The 21993-nt window shown below is 50.3% G+C and overlaps 8 protein-coding genes across 8 annotated transcripts; 5 read left to right on the top strand and 3 right to left on the bottom strand.

Annotated features, from left to right (window-relative positions):
- Positions 1-1359: 1359 nt before the first annotated feature.
- BCR38DRAFT_341702 (HD domain-containing protein) lies at positions 1360-2171 on the top strand (the record flags this gene model as incomplete). The annotated part of the gene is made up of 2 exons (XM_040855888.1): positions 1360-1538; positions 1655-2171. Coding segments are annotated over 2 exons (696 nt in total), but the record flags the coding sequence as incomplete, so codon positions are not given.
- A 1097-nt stretch (positions 2172-3268) lies between these two features.
- On the top strand, positions 3269-4798 carry BCR38DRAFT_457122 (uncharacterized protein; the record flags this gene model as incomplete). The annotated part of the gene is made up of 1 exon (XM_040862001.1): positions 3269-4798. The coding sequence occupies one exon, from the start codon at positions 3269-3271 to the stop codon at positions 4796-4798; it is 1530 nt and encodes a 509-aa protein (XP_040715945.1).
- A 375-nt stretch (positions 4799-5173) lies between these two features.
- On the bottom strand, positions 5174-6355 carry BCR38DRAFT_465444 (Mss4-like protein). Its single transcript, XM_040862702.1, has 3 exons — positions 5944-6355; positions 5729-5852; positions 5174-5670 (listed from the first exon to the last, which is right to left on the bottom strand). The coding sequence occupies exons 1-3, from the start codon at positions 6220-6222 to the stop codon at positions 5639-5641; spliced, it is 435 nt and encodes a 144-aa protein (XP_040715944.1). The 5' UTR covers positions 6223-6355; the 3' UTR covers positions 5174-5638.
- A 357-nt stretch (positions 6356-6712) lies between these two features.
- Positions 6713-7312, bottom strand: BCR38DRAFT_341354 (Ctr copper transporter family-domain-containing protein; the record flags this gene model as incomplete). Its single annotated transcript, XM_040855863.1, has 1 exon — positions 6713-7312. One exon carries the CDS (start codon positions 7310-7312, stop codon positions 6713-6715), a length of 600 nt encoding a protein of 199 aa, XP_040715943.1.
- A 3623-nt stretch (positions 7313-10935) lies between these two features.
- Positions 10936-11352, top strand: BCR38DRAFT_340807 (uncharacterized protein; the record flags this gene model as incomplete). Its single annotated transcript, XM_040855815.1, has 2 exons — positions 10936-11055; positions 11128-11352. The coding sequence occupies 2 exons, from the start codon at positions 10936-10938 to the stop codon at positions 11350-11352; spliced, it is 345 nt and encodes a 114-aa protein (XP_040715942.1).
- A 377-nt stretch (positions 11353-11729) lies between these two features.
- Positions 11730-14009, bottom strand: BCR38DRAFT_431008 (uncharacterized protein). The gene is made up of 3 exons (XM_040860070.1): positions 13803-14009; positions 13121-13697; positions 11730-12918 (listed from the first exon to the last, which is right to left on the bottom strand). Exons 2-3 carry the CDS (start codon positions 13629-13631, stop codon positions 11870-11872), a joined length of 1560 nt encoding a protein of 519 aa, XP_040715941.1. The 5' UTR covers positions 13632-13697; positions 13803-14009; the 3' UTR covers positions 11730-11869.
- A 754-nt stretch (positions 14010-14763) lies between these two features.
- Positions 14764-18314, top strand: BCR38DRAFT_390538 (fungal cellulose binding domain-containing protein). Its single transcript, XM_040857557.1, has 9 exons — positions 14764-15246; positions 15302-15501; positions 15549-16917; positions 16968-17089; positions 17142-17235; positions 17288-17336; positions 17385-17476; positions 17530-17762; positions 17827-18314. The coding sequence occupies exons 1-9, from the start codon at positions 15198-15200 to the stop codon at positions 18181-18183; spliced, it is 2565 nt and encodes an 854-aa protein (XP_040715940.1). The 5' UTR covers positions 14764-15197; the 3' UTR covers positions 18184-18314.
- A 969-nt stretch (positions 18315-19283) lies between these two features.
- BCR38DRAFT_484265 (glucan 1,3-beta-glucosidase precursor) lies at positions 19284-20632 on the top strand (the record flags this gene model as incomplete). Its single annotated transcript, XM_040863727.1, has 3 exons — positions 19284-19430; positions 19492-20560; positions 20613-20632. 3 exons carry the CDS (start codon positions 19284-19286, stop codon positions 20630-20632), a joined length of 1236 nt encoding a protein of 411 aa, XP_040715939.1.
- Positions 20633-21993: the final 1361 nt, after the last annotated feature.

The raw sequence follows: 21993 nt of genomic DNA, 5'->3' as shown, positions 1-21993 counted from the left end.
AACTCGAATTTAAGTGTTTGAAAAACATCAGGTTTTGATTCCTTTCAGATGGGGAGTTTAATGGCGCTTGGAAAATGAGGTCATAGGGGAGCTGCAAAAGGAAAAACCGGGCAAGAGGCAAGTGACGCTGCCGCCGGGGTGAGGTTGGACTAGACGCAATCTGAAACCGGCTGAGCTGATAGAGGAGATGAAGAAGAACCGCCTTGGTCTATGAAATTCCTTGATCGTATTGATGTCTCTCTACCTGCACTCGTTGCAACTTGAGCTGGACCTATCTCAATGCACAACCGTCTCCGAGGTGACTGCCTCCTGAAGTCCACAGAGCTGCCTACATTAGCAGGCCCGCTAACCATCAATGCCGTTCATCTCGCAAAATGGGTTACACAAGGCTCAACATCGATTTGCCAGCAGGAATCGCAGAAGCAGCGTGGTTTTGGGGCGCATTAATGGCTTTGAATGCGCATAAGAGAAAGCCTCTGGGTACCTACCAGTAATTGAAGATAAGCATTGTATCGGCACATAACTACAAGGTTTTGTCGGACTCAGCATCTGAAGCCGATGATTAGGATGGCGCAACAAAACCCGGCCAGCCACTTCGCGGACCTGGTCTCGATTGGTATAACATTGTTGTGTAACAAATATTATAGTCGATAAACGGATTATAAAGTAAGTTCCACACGAGATGGTAAACGTACAGCGCCAACACTGCAGCATTTCGCCGTTTGCGGTTCATTCGGGGGTTTGGCCCGTTACCGGCCATTTCCAGCTCACCAGGCTGTCCAATTAACAAAGGCATTGTCAAACGGTACCAACCAATAGATAAGCTCGAAAAAGTAACCAGATATGTGGGGTAGCATGGGTTGAACCCCTACCACCGGGAGATCTCTGGCATGCGGAGGATGATGATTGGCTCCTTTATTTCATCCATGTTTGCTTAACCCAAAAAATTCCAAGCCATGTAACGATGTGTCTCTATTACAATCAGATCGTCGGCAGACGGCACACATGCAAACGATAGCTTATAGTATAGCTTGAATGGTACAGTCACTACTGGTTGGCCTTTTCCCAGAACATTGAAGACCTCATAATCACATTCACTTGTTCTCATCGTGACTTCTGAGGAACTAGAAGCGAGCAGTCATCTCAGGCCTTTTGCCGTCTCGCTGCTTTGTCTGGCGCCTTCGTCGGTTTCCGCATTCCTCATTTCGATCCTGCTTTTTCCCACACCGCCCCACCAGCGTACAAAACCACGATCAAAATGCCGGAAGAAGCCACAACCAACGGCAAGGAGACCTGTGGTAAGAGTTCTTAGTCAATTCCGTGCTGTACCGACGTTGACTCGCTTTTGCTTCCTTGCCAGATCCCGCTTGGGTACCTGCACCTGTTATCTCCGAGCCGTGGTCCGTCGAAAAGGTGCTTGCGACGATTTACCCAGCGCCTCCCGAGGAGGGAACGAGCTCACCACTTCCCTTCTTTCACGTTCTGGAGCGCCTGAAGACCAACAAGCGAGAGGGATGGCGGCGATTTGGCATTGACAGGTACGCGCGCCCCTCCCCGGTTCACCTTGCCGGTCTTTACCATCCTTTGCGATCCCGCCGCTGGGATGCACGCAACGATGACACTGGTCGCGGAACGACTAACGAGGGAATGATAGGGGCGAATCAATTTCGGACCACATGTATCGAATGTCGATGATGACACTCCTCTGCCCCCCGACGTTGGCCTCAAAACTCGACCTCGCCAAGTGCATGAAGATGTGCCTTATCCACGACATGGCCGAATCGATCGTTGGTGATATCACACCAGTGGATGGTGTTCCGAAATCTGAAAAAAACCGCCGCGAGACGGCCACAATGGACTACATTGCCAACAACTTGCTAGGAAATGTATATGGTGGCCTCGCGGGCAAGGATATCCGTGCCATCTGGCAGGAGTATGAGGATTCCGCCACGATAGATAGCCACTTCGTGCACGATTTGGACAAGATGGAGTTGCTCTGCCAAATGGTGGAGTACGAAAAGCGCGCAAACCATTGCCTCGATCTGTCTGAGTTTGTATACGTGGCGAAGAGACTGGTCCTCACCGAGACGCAGGAATGGGCGCAGGACATCCTAAAGGAAAGAGTTGCATTCTGGAATCAGAAGGCCACAACCGGAGAGAAGGGCGCATAACCTGCAGGAACCTTTACGACCTGAGTGGCTACGCCTAAGCCATTCCAATTTGATTAACGAGAACATGTTCATATCACTAGAGTAGATGATTTATCCAGCTGGCAGGGTGAATAGGACCTTACACAAGACGAAAACTATAGACGGTTCCACATTTGTTTTATTTTGCAGGTTCTGAAACTTGCCTCTCTAAATTGCCCCGCATCGCCGAATTTCGTGTTTAGTTGCAACGAGTTCTGACCCAGCAACCGCTGCCCCCTGTCACCTGTCATCTCGAACTCAAGAGTCTAGATTCATGGGACGTTGGCAATTCAGGGTCCAAAAACTGGAGAGCTAGGAAAAAGCACCCTAGGGCGATTGTCATACGTTTCGACCTCCGGACACTCCGGGCGCATTCTTCTACTATCTTCTCTGCGCGCGCGCAGTCGTTGAGACGTGATCGCCTGCATATCGCGTCTTAACACTCACTACGTCACACCAAATACAACCAGGCATTTTGCTGTCATCGCTGCGCATCGATCGCCAGGCCGAAGCAAAAGAATGAGCGGTGTAAGGATACAACGATGCCATATCTTGATTGCCTGCTGATGTTCAGCAGCGAAACGGCTAGAATTAATTGATGCTTCCGTCTAAAGTTGTTGCAGCACATCGCCGCCGAGAGCTAGAGCAGCAGGCAGACGTCGGCAAGCGACCAACCAACCATTCTGATTTGACGGCTGCCGCGCAGCAGCAACAGCGCTCTTTTAAGACTGCAAGCGCACGCGACTCCAAACCTTGGGAAGCTTGTCAGCACGCGCATTTCATCCCATCCCCAACACCGGCTTGGGTCAACGCCCATACGAAGCGAGGCAACCCGGCATCCATCGCGCGCAAAGGTCCGACCTGCGGATCCGCGAAGGATACAGTAATCGAGTGCCGACGATCGACATTGCGATGGTGACTTGTGCATGGTAACGCGACGCAAAGAGCCATCGCAAAGGAGCGCAAACGATTGGTATACTGCGTGTGACTTGATTCTCCACGTCGACACTGAACTCTGTCCCCGAGCTTCGCCTCTTGTCTGAGTTCGCCCATCTATACGTCTTCGCAGCCAACCCGAGATGGCCTTTGGCCCGCAAGTTATCATGTCTGGAGGGTTACACTGTGAGGCACCGAATGGAGCACCCCTTGGCGGCGTGCACTCTGGATTATTTCGACCACCACTCTCGCCATCAACCTCGAGTTCAGCGTATCTTGCCAGATCCACAGGAAGCCTGTGCTCGGACTCCACGACACCCGCGTCGAATGTGAAGAGAAAACGACTACGGGCTATGGACACGACGCCACGGAATGGGTGGGCGGTGTCGGCCGATGTGAATATGGAGGACGAGATGGACAACAGACCTGACTCAGGTACAAGGATAAGCGGCGGCAGAGAGATACGTTACACGCTCGCTGGACAGATTGAAACACCCAGTGGAGCATTGCAGAAGCAAATGGGGGGTATGGAGGACAGCACATATTCTGACGTCGACTATAGACGTGCGTTGGGCTCGAAACGCCCACACGCTGACCTTGACTCACCGTTGTCTAGGCATACAATGGCCGATTCGAGACGAGATGTACCGCAAGTCGATGGATGGAGCAGAATCGCGCTGAACACCATAGGCGGCGTTATGGGCAAAGTCTGGCAGTTCTGCACAGCGGGTGCGTTTCGCGGATTCTACGCCGGTCCTGGCGTGGGGTACGCGATCGGAACAGAATCTTCGCAAAACGGACAGACCTGGTGTAATGAGCACGATGTTCCCACACTGCCTGTAGACAGTTGTAGCCCTGTCCCGGGCGGCTTTCCAGAGTCGGATTACGCACCATTTTACTACGAGCGCGAGACCCCCGAATCCACCCCGCCCCCTGCAGCGAAACGACGGCAGATATTCGATGGAAATACAAACGATGAACTCCGCAAGAACTGGGTCATCGTGAACGACTCGCCTGACAAGTCGCGGTCCAGCTTCGCATCTCGGACAATGCGTCAAATAGCTCAGCCGCAGACTCGACCTGTGCTGAATCGTCTCATCAGCAAGCCTGTGAGCCGTCTCAGTGCCCCGGGGTTTGCACGTCAGAGCTCGAGCCGAATCAGCCATGCAGGTGCTCCAGCGCTTTCCAACCGTGAGCCAGCTAGCTTCGCAAACCCACGATCCCCCTTCGCCGTGCAACCACCCGCAACACCGAGTCGGTTGCCGGTGCCCAGCCGGCCGCATACGCCGGCGCTCTTTTCTCCCACTCGGCTTTCCCAGCAACCGAGCCGGATACCCAGCCCGAATGTTCGCCCCAACTCGTCTCAAACCCGCGGCCACCGACGGACGCAAAGCACCGCGTCAAACGCCTCCGCTGCTTCAGCAGCAACCGGGCGGTTGCGGCGATGCGAGGGCTCAGTACACGATCTGGTAGAGGAACGCAGTCCAAGGCTGGACCCGGAGGCGAAGAAGCTGGCAGCTAGAAGGATGCATGAGGAGAGAGAGGCGGATGCCAGAATCAACGACTTTAATGCTCGACTGAAAGAGATGATCCGCCAGGGCAAAGAAGCGCTTGGGTCTTCGATTGAAATTGAGGGGGATGGAGATGGTGATGGGTATTGGGACGATGAGTAAATACTATGAAGGAAAGTCCGCCTGGTTCTGTCTTGTTGTCCGCTTCTGCTTAGGAGAGTCTGAGATCTGAAGTATGCCGCGGGCGTTGGAGTTGGAGTCGGAGTCGGAGTCGGAGTCGGAAATTGTCGCCTTGAGATTCAGGAGTACCGGCTAGCCAGAGGTTGAATATCTGAGACATGACACACGCCCGGCTATGTTTCGCGTTGGCTGAATTTTTGTTAGAGTATCTAAGTAGCTAGGACACTATTGCGGGTCCGCTTGCGAACTTTAGACAAGCTGGTGGCAAATTGTAAAATTTTGTAATGAACACAACGATGATGGCTTGGCAATCACTCGGGTTGTTCATTGGACCGCTTCACTCCTGACATACACGGGCAAGTAGAGTAGCAGTTGGTCGACTTTGATTTTGATCCCCTCAGTTAGAAGCCCCTATTGCGGCTTTACCAGTGTCTTCTTGAAGTCTGCCACACCACCTACAAGCTACAAATCCATGCTCCAAAGATTCAATACTGATAAAGTCTAAGACTTGACAAAACATAACAACCATGTTCGGTTGTATCATTGGGTTTTACTTCACGAGTATGTCCCTGGCGGTCCTAGTATCTTCCGACGCGTTGGCATGGTACTCATGTGGCTAAGCTCTTGGGTTCAGTAATGGTGCACCAGGAAGACCGTCAATATTCAGCAAATGGGCTTGTCAGTCGACCGTGGTAGTGTGGATTGGATGCTCATACAAGGGTAAGGATCATTATGATGAGCCTTCTGGACTATCTCAGGCCACACAACCTAGTGGCCGGGGTAATGTAATGAGCGATCGACATTATGGGTCGAGATGCTCATTCACTCCTTTATCTTCTCCTTGTGGAAGAGGCCTAACTATGAGTGTCAGCAACATGACCGATCAAACCCCTTTCGTCAGAACAATCTTACCCTGTATCTCAGGCATCCAAGGGTCCCTCATCATGCAGAAGAACTCGCCCTTTGGCTCTAGCTGGCCACGAGTATGATCTTCCATAGTACCATAGAATATGTATATGAAATTTCCAGCATTAGCCTAAGCATACCCTGTCAGCAAGTACACCCGTCCAAGCCATACGAATCCTTAGGTACAGCGAAGTGGTCAAATAGGGGCCAGTGTCACGTACGCCATACTCGAGCAAACTTCCACCACAAGTGCCACAAAACTCCCGATGCAGCTCAACCCCGCTACCGTTATCCGCCTCGTGGACTTTGATGTGGTCTTGGCCCTGGGTGATCTTAAACGACGACTTGGGGATCTTGGTTGTGATGCCGTAATTTCCGCCAGTAAAATTCTTGCAGTTGCCGCAGTGGCAGATGCTAGTACGAGCGTCCGACTCGGGGTTGTCGAGCGTGATTGTGTACCGAATGGCCTGGCAGTAGCAGCTCCCTGGTAGAGCTGGCATTGCGGATGAGTTGGTTGGTTAATATTACTCAGTAGCTAGCAAGGGCCGACTTGGCTGAAAATACGTGGTTGGAATAGAAAAGTGTTCGAAGTTCTAATGGATCAGATTATTTACGTTTGCAGTAACTGTTGAGGTACAAAAGGAAATGACATAGCTTTACCATAGTGGCGGTAATTCGACGTCATTGCTCGTTGCCCCTCCCCTCGTTTCCATACAATTACATCACCAACTTGTTGCGGCTCGGGCCGACTACATGGATTGATGGGATGAGCTATAGGGTTACTTGCATTTTGGAGAAAAATATTAGACGAGCGTAGGCAGGCACTGTAGTGATGTATGTTTTGTGGTATGTTGCACTTTGCTGGGATTGAATTATCTACCATCGCTATCCTAGCGGCTTTGCTGTCGAATATGGGCTCTCACAAGCAGGCATTCCTTCTCTCTCGAATGCATTTCCCGAGTCTGATCCCTTCATCATGATTTCTCCCCTTTAGCAGTGCTCCGCCGTCTCCGCATCCGAGGCCAGATGACCCATGACCAAGGTACCAAGGAAAACTCCTGTCAAGATAGACACGAAGTAGCCCACGTTGTAGCTCATGACAGCCAGCATCAGGAGATATCCGATGCCGACCAAGAACAACTCGTAAATCGCTCTCACAAAGTTTACTGTGAGGTTCCAGGTCGCCCATCGCTTTCTGAACTCGACAATAAAACCTTTTCCCTTCGTGTTCGATCCACCGCGTCCTTCCTTGTTTCCATTCTCGATGTCTCCGGCGCCGTTGTTCTGATTGGACTTCTTCGTCGCTTGCAACTGTGACTGCTCGAAGATGGGTTTGAGGGCCATCATGGTTCGCATGGCAAATGCGAGAAAAATGAGGAAGAAGCAGGTGCCTGCGTACGCTGCGGTGCTGTTCGGGGTCCAGGCTGTGGAGAAGAGAGACGTGTTCTCGGCCTGGAAGAAGGTCATGGCCATGGAGTGGGAGCTGTCGTGGTTCATATTGGTGTTGTTCGTGCTGTCATGGCCCATCTTGTCGTGATGGCTGGTATGGCTGCTGCTGCAACAGCTGCGAATGATTGTTCCAACAGTCATATTGGCGATGTTATTCACTGACATGTTTGAGAGAGAGCGGAGTAATCAACAGGTTTTGGCGATGTTTGGTGCGGAAATGCCGGTGTATTGTATGATTTGAGTTGAAGAGAATCAAGTTAGCATACAAAAACGCCTGAAAGGTGTTGGAAGTCACAGACAAGAATTTTGTACGTCCAAGAAGGAGAAAGGCGAAGCATCATTATGGTCTGTTGTCTACCATAATTCTGTCACACTTAGACTATCATCGACCCACTGCACGACACTTAGATCAAGCTAAGGAGGCAGGAAAACAAAGCTTCTCATAACTATAAAGGGTTATCTGCGATCGGATTTGGGCACAAAGTTGCTTATTTTCTTCAATATTCCGAGAAGGAAAAGGCCTCTTCACTGTTTGTTTGTATACCGAGAAAAAGTCTGATACCCCGAAACAAAACTCACACCAGGCCTATATTTTCCGCTGCGGAACAGGACAGTCATTACAATAGTCTTGGCTTTCCTGCTGAAGGTGAGCCAAAGTCTACACATAACACCTTCTGTGGGGAAAAAAGTACATGTCGAAGGTATTCCCCTTTACAGGATCCTTCAGTAGAGATTGATAGTGTGACCGTCTTGCAGAACAAGGCTTCTGCAACTCGCCTACAGTAGATTGACAACAATCATATCCATGATTTCAAAGCATCTAGAGCCTCTCTCCTCAAGTTTTTCCAACTTGCATTTGGTGAGTCTTTCCACGACAAGAGTTATCTTGGAAACCTCATCAAAAACAATAACACCAATGGCTTCTTTGTCCAAGCCCTTTTCAAGCCCTTGTCATAGACATCTTCAAAGTTAGAAAAATAGTCACATATTCTCACTAACCAGTTAATACTCAGCACATAGGCTCTTACTAGTCAACGTGATTCCCTTTTCTTTTGCATTTGCTTCCCTGATGAACCTGTTGCAGAAGCTCTTAGCAATCTCTCTTACGTTACGAAATGCTGTGGCCCCGTTGATGAAATAACTCAGTTTAGACGTCATCTGTACCCAATTAATACTTCTCAATTGAAGTTAAATTCACTGCCAGGATCATGGGACCAGTTATATGCGGTCGCGCTGTGCATCCTACATGCTAAGGCCGCCATGAACGATGGACTGTTGTTTGAAATAAAGCAATGGATGACTGCTTGCTCAACTGGTTCTAAAAGGAGAATGACCTGTGGTTTAAGTAGAGTGTAAATATGACTTCACGAGCCAAATTATTACAGAACGTTCATACAAGCTGTCATTCAACAAACCCTAATAACTGTTGAATCCTTAGGCCCATGGCTAAGGTTTAGCCCCATAGCCATAACCTTGACAGCAGGTTTATATTCGTCTACCGGGACCACGTCGAGTATCCACATAGTACAACTAAAAGACATGGCTAAGGCATGGAAATTTGTTCAGAGTTGTCTGTCAACAGGCAGTTTGTGAACCTCTGTACCGCAAATTCCGGAGATTTCAACCGCTTAAGCTACCGAGAATAAATTTAGACAACGCAGGAGAGGCTGAAATCATAGCGAAGCCATGATAACTTGCTCATGGTTCAGAGTGTCGCAACAGTTCGGAAAAGGTGAGACCTACAACATAGTCAGCAGCTCTCGTATGCGTACTCCACCGGCGTGCATCTTCAATTTACTGCCATTTACAATGGCATGCACATCTTGCCCGAAGACGAGTTGATTGTGCCACTAGATACTGGAGTTACTACCACAACTGCGCCAAGCGTTACGGTAGTACATTTCAACTTGGTATAGCATAGTGCAGCTGTATTTTCCAGCGCACTCATAGAGTAGTCCAACTAAGTTGTCTGGTATACCAAGCGACAAAGCAGCCTATAGGCGCTGTTTCTCATAATTGACTGATCTATGTGGCTGCAAGTGGGGGTATACGCTGACAGGTGTGAGACTATACCGGTTGTGCTTGTAATCAGAACCCCTGGGTGGCTATGCTCTGCACTATCAAAGCGTGTTTAATGCGGGGATTTATCTGCGCAACTTTGTTTCACCCGCGAATACACAACAAAAGCCTGACTGACTCATTGGGTCTGGGATATCGTTGCCACTCTGTCACCTGCCATCATACTCCTAGCGAGTATCTTGCCCATTCGCAAAGGTCGTATGCGGTTTTCCTCGGATTGCACTTTGTCCTCGCCTTCATCGCTTTGGTCGGTTGCTTCTTCCATATCTACTAACGGTTCTGCCTCTGGGGTGCGCGTAGCCAAGTAGTCGTCAACAGCGCTAAGGAGTCTCTTGGCCCAAATGTTTTGACTCTGTAGCCGGTTGGTGAGATTGCTATCAGGAGGAGGTTAGTTATCAGAAGTATCTTGGAAAGGGAAATTTGGGTGAAACGATGGTCGTTTGTGGAACGGCCGGTATGCTTGATGAAGTGCGGTGTGCTGTTTGCGACATTGGACGAACGGGTAAGTTTCTGGTAGAGCTTATGAATGAGCGCTTCAGCTGGCAAACAATATTGGTGCGGAATCTGCATGCTTCTGGTGGTGCTGGAAGTTTCAAGTATGGGCGGAATGGTTCTCGCTTTGTAATGAGTTATCGTATCCTCGTGTGCGACTAACTTGTGGTTTTACATTTGGGCAGATATCACTCGCTGACCCATCCAGCTGAGGAAATTGTTTACAGTACGTGCTACGCATTAGTAGTTGGCATTGCCTCTGTCTTTGCGAAACTCATTCTTGGAGAAGCGTATGTCCCCAACAATCAGAGCGACGCCATCACAGGTTACAGTAAGAATTCAGGTTAGTGCTAGAGTTAGGGTCAGGACTATGTATTGGTTAGGGTTAGTAACTGTTGAGTATTCACATATGACCTCTTTCTCCCTTCTGCTAAGAAAGCGCCCGAGACCGGGATAGCAATGGTCGGGTCACCAGATTTTAGAGACGGACCACTTGGAACAGAACAATTGGATATATCTAAAAGAATACGAAGCACGAACCGTTTCTAGTGCACATGGTAGCCACTTGATCTAGAACAGCCACAAATCTTAGCCAGCAACGGGCATCTTGGCGTCAAGGCTCGGTGTTTGGCATTTCTATAGGGATGGACATTGGTCCAAAGCCTACAGATACAGGAGAGTGCACTTTAAGTTCCAGTAAATTATGTGTATTATTTCCGCGGACGGCAGAATCTTGGCTTTGAGTCTTCTACACGGTGCCACCTTGGCGAATGAACATTTTCCATGTGCTGAGTGTCTCTCCGGTAGCTTATTTTCAAGAAGCTGCTTTTCATCAGAGCGTATTTCAACCAGCGTGGATGCAAAGAACCGTAAACCAGTCATAGCGTTCTTCGTGTCTATCATTGCCATGGTAAGCATCGGCATATAGCTGTTAGCTCAGCAATAAGGCACTGAACAGTATGTTTGGACTGAAACCTGGTAGTTCTAGATGCCGCGCCACAGACAAAAGCTTGGATAGAAAACAACTTCATATCACCATAAGAACTGTCGCCATTCCCAGTTGGAAATCACCATCAGCAAAGCATCGCAGACTCATACACTCATTCTACCAACTCAGCTCCAGTCTTTCACTAATTCAATATCGACTTTACCATAATTTTCTATAGTTCCACGACTAATAAACCCCAACCAAAATGCGCTTCTCCATCCTCGCCATCCTCGCCACCGCCGGCCTCGCCGCCGCCAACCCCGAGCCCAACTTGAAGCCCAAGCCCTGGGCTCCTCTCAGTGTCAAGGGGCTGAAGGACTGCCAGGTCAGCCAACTGTTCATCAACTTGCATCCCAATATATTAAACGTGAGATGCTGATAATGGCATTGTCCATAGGCCGCCTGCTTCAAAGCCCACCTCTTCCAGCTCAGCAAGGGCCAAGTCCAAATCGGCAAGACTACCAACGCTGAGTTCTGCTCGATCCCGCAGCCCGAGCTCTCCGGCTGGCTCCAGAAAGAGGTCATTCCCTGCACCAAGGTGGTCTGCGGCAAATGCCATAGCTGCCCTAAGAGTAAGTCTTACCCTATGCTTCCTTGCGACACTAGAAACCCGGAAGGTTGACCGAGCAAATAGAGGCTGCGAAGTGGTTCAAGAAGACTTGCGGTTTCGTGCCCAAGTTCGAGGCTGGTCAGGGGGGTAGCCAGGATGGTCAAGGAGGGGAGAGCCAGGGTGGTAAAGGAGGGGAAAGCCAGGGTGGTCAAGGAGGAGAGAGCCAGGGTGGTCAAGGAGGTGAGGAAGACGAGGGACAGGGTGGACAGGGCAAGGAGGGTGATGAGGGTCGACACTAGGAGCTGCTCTTTCTGTTGGACCGTCTTGTACCCAACATGTCCCAAGTTGACTGAGTGGGCGTCACTCATCTTTTGGTGGACAAGCGGAGTCGTACACGTTACTCGAGGTGAACCGTCAGATATCATTCTGAACTTCTTGATAGTAAAACTCTATTTTGTAATAATAATCATACTATATAGCCCCCCTTGACTCCCGTTGGGTTTGCTTTTTGACTAGATGCTGGGGAATCAGCCCTATAATACATTGGCCAACTATGCTCCTCTATATGCCTTGATATGACATAGATTCTTCATAGATCGCGATTTCGATCCGCCGTTGGCGCTACCGGATGACCGTTTCCCAGGCAATCCTGGCATCTCCCACCCACGAAATTAGACGATTTGTTCCGCTTCGTGCCACACTCGCTGCAGTGTAGACCACATAGATACCGATCGCAGCCCTCAACCCGACACTCTACCTTCCACCGACAGCCCTGCCCCAGGTGGCGCCCGCCACAGCGACAAGTCTTACACCTGCACTCCTTTCCAGAATGCCCCTGCAGACCACACATACAACAGCGATATGTACAGGTCATTGCATTTAAATGCTTATGGTGGCCAGGAGGATACGAATTACCACAGCGGCGACTGCAACGAATCTTGCACTCAGCCACGACGTGCAACTCAGGGAATGGCCGGCATTTGCACCGGTTGGACGCCTTCACCGGACATGCCGGAGCCTGGTGGCCTTCTTTGTCGCAGTGGCCGCATTGATAGGGACACGTCAGCGTCCGGTGAGTGCGCTGGGCACAATTGGCGCATGGCCCCCCTGATTTGTTGTTAGACAGATTCCCATATTGATCCGACCTCCGTGGCAACTTGTCTCTGAACATGGCTCTGATATGAGATCGACTCAGACTTCTTCGGCGTGCCATCTTATCGAGCTCCGATATCCGCCGACGCGGGAAGTAAATGATCCAGTAACCCATTTCTTCTCCTGGATCGTCGCCGAGGAAACTGGCAGTGGCCCAGCTCCCCGGAGGGGGCATGCTGGCGGTTCGTTGTGGCCTTCCACGGGTGAGACACTCGATGTCGTGCAGCTCACCTATTTTAGTGGATTTTTGACGCTTCCGATAGGATTTTGGGCGAATCTCTCGCAAGCGCGCCTTGAGGTCCTTCAAAGGAAGGCTGAAGAATATAGGATCAATGGAGATGAACCACCACTCTGCAGGGTTGTCGCAAGGCGGATACCAAGAGGTGCCTGAGAATAAAGAATGCGTCCATTGCCTCTTGGCAGACACTCTATAGGATTTTAGATGCTCTATCATCTCGTTCTTCCATCCAGGTGCTTCAGGGGGGCCTGTGATCCATCAAATTCAGCAATTGCTCATCGATGTCTCGTCAGAACGACTGGAAATGCATGCGTAGGCTCCAAAACAGTCCCTCATTCCCTCAAAGTTCCGCACTTTGTCATTGTGGTTAAACCGCACTCTAGAGGCATAGATGAAAGTATTGGTGTAAGCCGCTGGAGGCTTTTTGGCGGTTAAGATCAAGATACTTACCAGCTCCATGTTGGCAAAGCTTCCGAGCATGCGCCCCATACAGTCTTGATGAGGGCTCAACTTCAAGGTAGTGGCGCTGAACAAGGCCGAGGACCATGTTCTCGAGAAGGGGCCAATGGTACGGGCGTTTGTCTTTCCAAACGAATCTCCCGTTCCAGAACTTTTTGACCCAGTAGTTCTTTGACGATATCTTTGTCCACCGTGTAGTAATGTCGCCATGCAACAAAAGATTGCACATGCCCGGGACGTGGTGCAAGGTCATGTCCCATTCAGTTGCGAGCATCCGCCACATTACTTGCATGTCGAGGCCAAGTTCTCGGTCCTGGGTTTTGATCGGCCCGAAAGTGAAGTTGCTATCGATTTTCTGGCGTAGCACTCGGCCTTTCACCTTGCCGGGAAACATGTAGTTCTCCATGATCCGATTGACCATCATGTCCTGTGGTCCCAAGTCTCGATGCTCGTATCGACCGAAGTCGAGGTTGAGGCCGTCAAGGGGGTAGTGTCGCGCCATCTCGAAAATGATATGTCACTTGCCGGATAGACCAGATTCCTAAGTGAGTTTGTACCTTTCCCAATTCTTTGTAACCATGGTACGGTCAGCTTTGTTGGGAAACATTCGGCCGTTCGGAGCTCAGTCCGGCAATGCCTCCGATAGATGCCTGTTCATGCGATGAGACCTTACCGCGTAGCAGTTTGTTGCACGTGAGCAGGGCTTCGAAGCTACCGAAGTTGCAGGTGCTAGATAGCTGGGCGTGGGCCAGAGTGTCGCTGCTCCTTGGCATACAATTTCGTTTTGGGGGTTGCTCGTCTGCTTTGTTAATACAAGCGTCGTGATTCGATGCCCGGGCCAACAAGGCAGTTGCAACTTGGAAGGTCTGGGATCAATCGGCAGGAGCGTCAAGATCTAACCTTAGCGAAAATCAGGGGAAGCCATGATCCGTGCGTCTTGGGGTAGCTTAAAATGTGGCGCGCTGCAAGCAGATATCGGATTTCAAATTGCTGATAAAAGGCCTCTAGGATTGGAAGCCTCAACTGAACCATTGGATGATCTAACCTGAGGTGTTTCCATTATCCAGCTGCATGGTCTGTGTATCCAATTTCTGACCTCTTCTCGAAGACTTGGACCGAAAGAGCGTGGCAACATTTCCTGGTTGCTGGATTATTGTTGCTTCTATGAATCAATTTCTCTCCAATGTTTTCATATTAATGTTGCATGCAAGGGACGTCAACAGTCACAGGTTAGCTTGCAGCCACAATTTACCTCAAAATGGGTTTGAGACGGGGGGTTGCTTGGCAAAGACAAGTGCTTTCAGCGTCATTCGGTCCGTCAACCGCGCAATCTTCCTCCGTGACAAAACCGGCAATTCCACGAAACCAGGCGCGGTCCCTAGCTTCGTCGGCGAATGCGACAAAATCAGAGTATTTGGCAAACAGCTCAAGACATAGTCCGTTCGGGTTCATGTCTTCTATTCTTATGAGGCCAAAGTCCCATATTTCGAGGTTAAGATCCCCTGCTTGCCCGAGAGTTGTTGGTTTGGTTGGACGACAGCAACCACTTTATGAAGTGCTGGATCTGTATGTCGCGTCCCATACATATTGTGGCTTGGACGAGGGTAATTGCTGCGTCCAGCTTCCCCGGTTCGCCATGCCGCCCATGCCGCCCATGCCGCCCATGCCGCCTTGCATCCCCGGTTGACATGCTCCGCACTTCAACTCCGCAATCAAACTCAGCAATATGGTCCAGACACTCGGATCGTGCCGAATGCGTGTCCGCGGAATGTAATATAGGGTAACATGACCGGGGGTGAAATTTCCTCCTATGAGGTCCTTCTCTAAAGTTACCAAATGGCAATGGTCATATGGCGATGTTACTCCAGCATCTACCATGACCAAGGGGCAAGCAAAGGGGTTTTTTACCTAGTCTCTGAGTTGAGTCGGTTTCTTTCTGCGTATATCATGGCTGCGTTTCTCGTCTGTCGTTTCGTCTCCGTCTTGTCAGCACGCCTTGGCTTCTTTCTCTGTTTCTCTGGTAGACTGTTGTGACGTAGTCAGTCGGTGAGTGCAGGCTACAGTCAACATGGGCTGCTTCGCCTTCTTCGTTACCCTGCTGCTTGCAGTCAGTTCTTGTGAGTCTTCTCGCCACACGACATTGAGCGTGTGCCTGCTAATCAAAGGAGGTAGATATCCATCCATCATTGGCTCAGAGCAGCACTCCAACGGTCTACACTGACCCGGACACGGGCATCATATTCGATACATGGATCGTTCCAGCAACTGGTAGTGGCGCTTCGGGCGTGACTACTTATGGTGGACTTAAGTTTGGAATGGCATTGCCTGAGGATGGTCTTACAACCGATGCAACCGAATTCATTGGATATCTGGTCAGTGCCACGAGTCCTCACTCGATGCAAATCACTGACTCCATCAGCAATGCGCATCCAATAGCTCCATAGCCACAGGATGGTGTGGCATATCCCTCGGTGGTCCGATGACCAACAGCCTACTTCTCATGGCTTGGCCTTACGATGGCGAGATTCTGACTGCATTCCTTTGGGCCACTGGCTACGACACACCAGTTCAGTACACTGGTGATGCAACCCTTACACAGATCTCTTCTACCGTCAACTCGACCCACTTTACGCTACTTTTCCACTGCCAGGGCTGTCTGGCTTGGGACCAAGATGGTGCTACCGGTAGCAACCCAACGAGCGACAGTGCAGTAGTGCTCGGCTGGTCACAGGCTATTGCTGCACCATCCAACCCCCAGTGCCCGGCATCGGTCACTATGGCGCAACACGAAGCTCAGAGCATCTTCGGTGCCGTCCTTGACAGCAATGCTGCGAACCCATCGTACAGCGAATGGGCAGCATTAGCGACCAACACCGTGACAGGAGCCTGTGGTGGTGCGACGGCAACGCCCACAACCACGGTTACTACTACTGGCACTGTCACCACCACCTCGACTACCGCTACAGCTACAGTCTCAGGGGTACCTGTCCCGACCGCGACATATGACTACATCATTGTTGGTGGAGGCGCAGGTGGAATTCCGTTGGCAGACAAGTTGAGTGAGGCAGGAAAGAGTGTTTTGCTCATTGAGAAGGGCCCACCGTCTTCTGGCCGCTGGGGCGGAACTCTCAAGCCTGACTGGCTTGATGGCACCAACCTGACGCGTTTCGATGTTCCAGGACTGTGCAACCAGATCTGGGTTGACAGCGCAGGTATTGCTTGCACCGACACGGACCAGATGGCTGGCTGTGTTCTCGGCGGTGGTACAGCTGTGAACGCTGGATTATGGTGGAAACCCAATCCCATTGACTGGGACTACAACTTTCCTACCGGCTGGAAGTCTACTGACATGTCTGCTGCAGCGGGTCGAGTCTTCTCGCGCATCCCCGGCACAGATCACCCATCCATGGATGGCACGCTGTATCTGCAGCAGGGTTTCAACGTTCTCGCCAGTGGCCTCAAGGCTGGTGGCTGGGCTGAAATCACGGCAAACAGTGTCCCTGACCAGAAGAACCACACCTACGCTCACACTCCGTATATGTTCTCGAACGGAGAGCGTGGTGGACCTATGGCTACATACCTGGTGTCGGCCCATGCTAGATCCAACTTTAAATTGTGGACTGACACCACGGTCAAACGTGTTATTCGCACAGGTGGCCACATCACTGGTGTTGAAGTCGAGCCTCAAGCCGCTGGAGGTTACGCTGGTGTCGTCAATGTCACGCCCATCAGCGGTCGTGTCATTCTTTCCGCTGGAACATTTGGCTCAGCTAAGCTGCTTCTGCGGAGTAAGTGGATCAATTCACCACATTTCTTTTTCTGGTACTAATAGGCACAGGTGGCATTGGCCCCGCAGACCAATTGGCTGTAGTGAAAGGTTCATCTGACGGCCCAACGATGATTTCCAACTCATCGTGGATCACTCTCCCTGTTGGATACAACTTGGAGGATCACACAAACGTAACACTGACGTCTCTCCAAACTCCATCGTCTGCTGATTAGTGTGTCTTAGACTGATACCGTCATCTCTCACCCTGACGTTGTATTCTACGACTTCTACGAGGCCTGGGACAACCCCAATGCCACTGACGAAAGTCTGTATATGGGTACGTGGAATATACTGAGCATGTCATGAATCATGTCTAACTGCGAGAACAGACAAGCGATCCGGCATTCTCACCCAAGCAGCGCCAAATATCGGACCAATGTAAGTCTTCGATATACTCAGGTAGACGAGCGAATTTAACAACTTCAGGTTCTGGGATGAGATCAGTGGCGCTGATGGCATCGTTCGGCAGCTGCAGTGGACAGCCAGGGTGGAGGGAAGCCTTGGTGTGGAGAATGGCAGTAAGTCTTTCGCAAATCCACGACCAAGATATCTTGCTGATCACGAAATACAGAATCGATGACGATGAGCCAGTATCTGGGTCGTGGCGCCACCTCCAGAGGCCGTATGACCATCACCAACAGTTTGAACACTGTTGTGTCCACGCTGCCTTATCTGAATGACAAGAACGATGTCCTCGCCGTCATCCAGGGCATCAAGAATCTGCAGGACGCCTTGAAAAACGTCGCTAATCTAACCTGGGAATTCCCCGACGCAGATACATCCGTCGAAGACTATGTAAACAATGTAAGTAGCTATCCGCCACTCACTCACCGCTCTCCAAAAAGCAACTTAACTAAGCATATCACAGATGCTCGTGTCCTACACCAACCGCCGCTCCAACCACTGGATCGGCGCCAACAAAATGGGCACCGACGACGGGCGGTCCGGCGGCTCCGCTGTCGTCGATACCAACACCAAGGTCTACGGCACCGACAACCTGTTCGTCGTCGATGCGAGTATCTTCCCTGGCCACGTCACCACCAATCCCTCGAGTTACATCGTGACCGTGGCGGAGCGGGCGTACGAGCGCATTTCGGCGCTGGCGACGGCGACACCGGGGGCTAAGTTTGCGCAGTGTGACGGGGCCACTTGGACGGGCAGTTTTCAGTGTGCGGATGGGTTGACTTGTACGATGAAGGATGTGTATTATTCGCAATGTCTGTGATTGATGGGATAGCGTTGATAAGTGGCGGTGATGAGCTTTTGTTCTTGCATACATTAGATCGATGCCAAGTGTCGTAGGCGGGATATATAACTCGCACCGAGCATAGAAGAATCTGTCAAATTCGTTGTCCATTCAATTTTTGCACCATCCCGTTCACACTTAAGCAGATAAGTATTCAAGCTTGAGAAGATACAAGCTTAGGGCACTAGAAGTCACTCCCGATGCGGACACCTTCCATCATCCAGGTTTGATATTTCATTGTATTTGCGACCTTTTCTGCACGTAGTAACTATCGTCGTCAGGATATTGTAATTGACATGAAGTCCATGTGCACGAACTCTGCGATTGGTCGGAAGAGCTCGTTATAACACCCATGAATATAGCCCATATGTGAGCCTCTTGATATCAAGACACGGTCAAATTTTCACAATGCCACGAATACTGACCTATATAGCTCCTACAATATTCTATAGCCCAAATGTATTTATAGCTTATGTCATGGAGACGTCATTTGGCCCAGTTCGGCGTCATGTGTAAAGAAATTTAGCCAAGCAACGCAGTTCGCTGGTCGCACCCCAGACTGCGGGGATTTGATTACCCCCAAGCCCCCCCCGCTCTTTAATTCCGGGGTAGGCCTTAGGGGTGGATTAACCAATGATGGCATACACATCAACAATCGCTACCACAATTGGCAAAGCTCGCCATATGTTACCCGTGTACAGCGCAAAGATCGGCAAGGGATATATGGCTTCCGTGTGGCCTACTGCCCCTAGTCACGGGGAACACAACATGACATTAGAGTGCAGCTGACAAGGTTCTAAAGGGCATGACAGCCAACCAAGGCTATGGACTAGCTTCGTTTAATATACAATGCTACGTGGGTTCCGAAGAAACGATCGTTGCGGGGAGCCCATGAGATGCGATGACGATGATGATGAAATAGGGTTCTGGTCCTCGAAAACTTGGAGAGGGGGGAGGGAGAGGGAAATGGTGTAAATACGTGATTAAGTCTAGATTTCCTAGTCCAGGATGTTCAGTCTTGATCTTTTGCCAAGATTCGAGCGAAACAATCAACAATGGGACTCTTACATATTCTCAGCATGGCGGCCGCAGTTGCTACATTGCTCACATGCATTGCAAAGGCTGCGCCAGCGCCCATAATTTCTCTGACAAAACGAGACTTAAAGTTCGCTTTTGGCGATGAGAAGATCAGAGGGGTAAACCTGGGTGGCTGGCTTGTGTTGGAGGTCAGAAAAGCGACTATGCGACATGTTGAATTAGGAAAACTGTCAACTGACACTTCTCTAGCCATGGATCACTCCATCGATATTCGAGGCAACGCCAGACAAAGTAGTAGACGAATACACACTAGGAGAGACACTCGGCCAAGACGCAGCCTCGACTGTCCTTCAGAAACACTGGAGTACTTGGATCACAGCAGAAGACTTCACCGACATAGCCTCCAAAGGGCTCAACTTCGTCCGAATCCCCATCGGATACTGGGCTGTAACCCCCCTGGAGGGCGACACCTACGTGTCAGGCGCCTATGAGTACCTGGGCAAGGCGCTCGACTGGGCCCAAGCGGCCGGCATCAAGGTCATGATCGATCTCCACGGCGCCCCAGGCTCCCAAAACGGCCTCGACAACTCGGGCAAACGCGGTACCGTCGGCTGGACTCAAGGCGACACTGTTGCGCAGACCCTGACGACCCTCAACAAAATCCGCGACGACCATGCCGCTCACCCGGCCGTCGCTGCTATCGAGCTTCTCAACGAGCCCATGAGTCCGAAACTCGACATGAATATCGTCCGCCAGTTCATGTCTGAAGGTGCGGCTAATCTAGAAAACACTAATGTCGCCATCACTTTCCACGACGCCTTTACGGGGGTTACGAGCTGGAACTCTTGGGGCTCAGGTCTGGACTCGCTGCTGCTCGACACACATCACTACGAGGTTTTTGATTCCGGCTCGCTGGCTTTTAGCATCAATGAGCACGTCAGCAGCGCATGTGGTTTCGGTACACAGATGGCTAGCACGAGTAAGTGGACCATTGCAGGAGAGTTCACAGGTGCCGTTACAGATTGTGCGAAGTGGCTGAACGGCCGCGGTGTGGGGGCAAGATACGATGGCACGTACAGCTGGGAGGGTGCAACATCGTCATACATTGGGTCTTGTGAAGGGAAGGCCTCGGGTACGGTCGCTGGGCTCAGTGATTCTGATAAGAGCAACATCAAGAGTTTTGTCAATGCGCAGATTGTAGCCTACGAAAAGGCTGCGGGGTGGATCTTCTGGACTTGGAAAAATGAAGCCGCGCCTGAATGGAATTTTAAGGACTTGGCTGAAGCTGGTCTTATTCCGCAGCCGTTAAGTTCTACGAGTAAGTTTATTTCTGATGTTTATGATTGGAATTCATACTGACTTTGGAGTAGGTGCTGGTGTCTGTGGATAGGCTTTGGGTCAGGGTTACCAAACTGCGGGAAAAGGGGTTTGTATACCACTATGATTATGAGTAACGACACTTTTTCATTGAAAATGAACAATTTATTACGTAAAAAGCTACCCTTATTCCATATCTTGAATTGAATCATAAGAATACGAAACATACAACGACTGCGATACTATTGTTGATGAGTGCCCCCCTGAATATGAACTACTATTGTATCATTGACAGCGATTTGTAGTGCCCAACAGAGTGGCCTATTTCGAAATTATAGAGAAAAAGAGAAAAATAAATTTGATGCTCTCTATTTCCTACGATTGCCTGGCGCCACTCGGGCGATGCTGGTGTGACAGAGTAAATTTGGACGTGAGTCCATGGCTGCCTATACTATAATCTCTCCGATATGGAAAATAAGGTATCTAGAACACAGCCACATCCTTTCCGCAGAGATAAGATGACAACCCCCATTAGAGTCGGACATACAATAAATATCGTCACCAAGGCCTACTACCTCGCCCAGGACTACAATAAAGCCCCTGACGGAACCAGGGACTTTAACTTCAACCTTGAATCACTTAAATTCATGTTTCAGGATGCGGACGAGGCCTTGGTCCATAACTGTTCGGATCAACGGGCGCTGCATATTCGTTCCGGATGCCAGAACGTACTCGATGACGGACGGAAGATCCTAAATAAATGTTCTTGACGGGTGTGCGAAGTTGAAAGCGAAAATGTAAACAGTTTACTTACCTCAAGCAGTTCGATCCTATGACGGAATGCTACTTGATGGATTTCAAGCCCCAGATTTGGGAACCTGCCAGAACTCGCCATCTGAGAGCCACTACCTAGACCCTGGCGACGACAACAGCCCCTGGGACACCTTTAGGATATAAGAAATTCACAAGTCGCTACACGCAACCTTTTTCAACTAGCCAATAAATTCAGCCAACATTGCCATCAATTAATGAAGGTTATTTGGCTAATTTTCAGAGTAAATCTACAATTCTAGTCGCCGGGAAAGCCGGTTCTTGAACGAAACTAGGTAATTCATGGTTTGTGGCTACCCTAACAGGCGGTGACCAAGCCGATGTGGAAGGGGAGGCCCAGCAACAGTAAGCTTGATGCAGCCAGGTCGCTCATCCCGGATCAAGAGATAAAGGCTGATAGGGTTAAGTCATCGTCGCATGAGCCGAGGACCAGGAAGGGGTATGGTGGTCGTTCTTGACTAGGGCAGAGTCTTGCTATATTTTCTGCGGTTTCATTTATCCCTTCCCCCCCCCCCCCTTCCTACTCCCTTCTTGCTTTCACTACCGCGACATCGAGATATTATTTTCCAATGGTCCGTCTGGAAGAAGTCAGGTAATATTGAC

The sequence above is a fragment of the Pseudomassariella vexata genome, assembly GCF_002105095.1.
Source record: "Pseudomassariella vexata strain CBS 129021 chromosome Unknown BCR38scaffold_6, whole genome shotgun sequence".
Taxonomy (NCBI): domain Eukaryota; kingdom Fungi; phylum Ascomycota; class Sordariomycetes; order Amphisphaeriales; family Pseudomassariaceae; genus Pseudomassariella; species Pseudomassariella vexata.
This window is presented reverse-complemented; position numbering and strand designations above follow the sequence as displayed.

Excerpts from the sequence above, each read along its gene's own strand:
- BCR38DRAFT_465444 (XM_040862702.1), bottom strand. The coding sequence starts at position 6,222 with ATGCCAGCTCTACCAGGGAGCTGCTACTGCCAGGCCATTCGGTACACA. Across the intron at positions 5,853-5,943 it reads GAAGTTTGCTCGAGTATGGC|GCTAATGCTGGAAATTTCAT; the intron begins GTACGTGACACT and ends GGGTATGCTTAG. Across the intron at positions 5,671-5,728 it reads TTGGATGCCTGAGATACAGG|GCCTCTTCCACAAGGAGAAG; the intron begins GTAAGATTGTTC and ends ACTCATAGTTAG.
- BCR38DRAFT_431008 (XM_040860070.1), bottom strand. The coding sequence starts at position 13,631 with ATGGCGCGACACTACCCCCTTGACGGCCTCAACCTCGACTTCGGTCGA. Across the intron at positions 12,919-13,120 it reads GCTTTGCCAACATGGAGCTG|GCCCCCCTGAAGCACCTGGA; the intron begins GTAAGTATCTTG and ends GATGGATCACAG.
- BCR38DRAFT_390538 (XM_040857557.1), top strand. The coding sequence starts at position 15,198 with ATGGGCTGCTTCGCCTTCTTCGTTACCCTGCTGCTTGCAGTCAGTTCT. Across the intron at positions 15,247-15,301 it reads GCTGCTTGCAGTCAGTTCTT|ATATCCATCCATCATTGGCT; the intron begins GTGAGTCTTCTC and ends CAAAGGAGGTAG. Across the intron at positions 17,090-17,141 it reads ACTTGGAGGATCACACAAAC|ACTGATACCGTCATCTCTCA; the intron begins GTAACACTGACG and ends AGTGTGTCTTAG.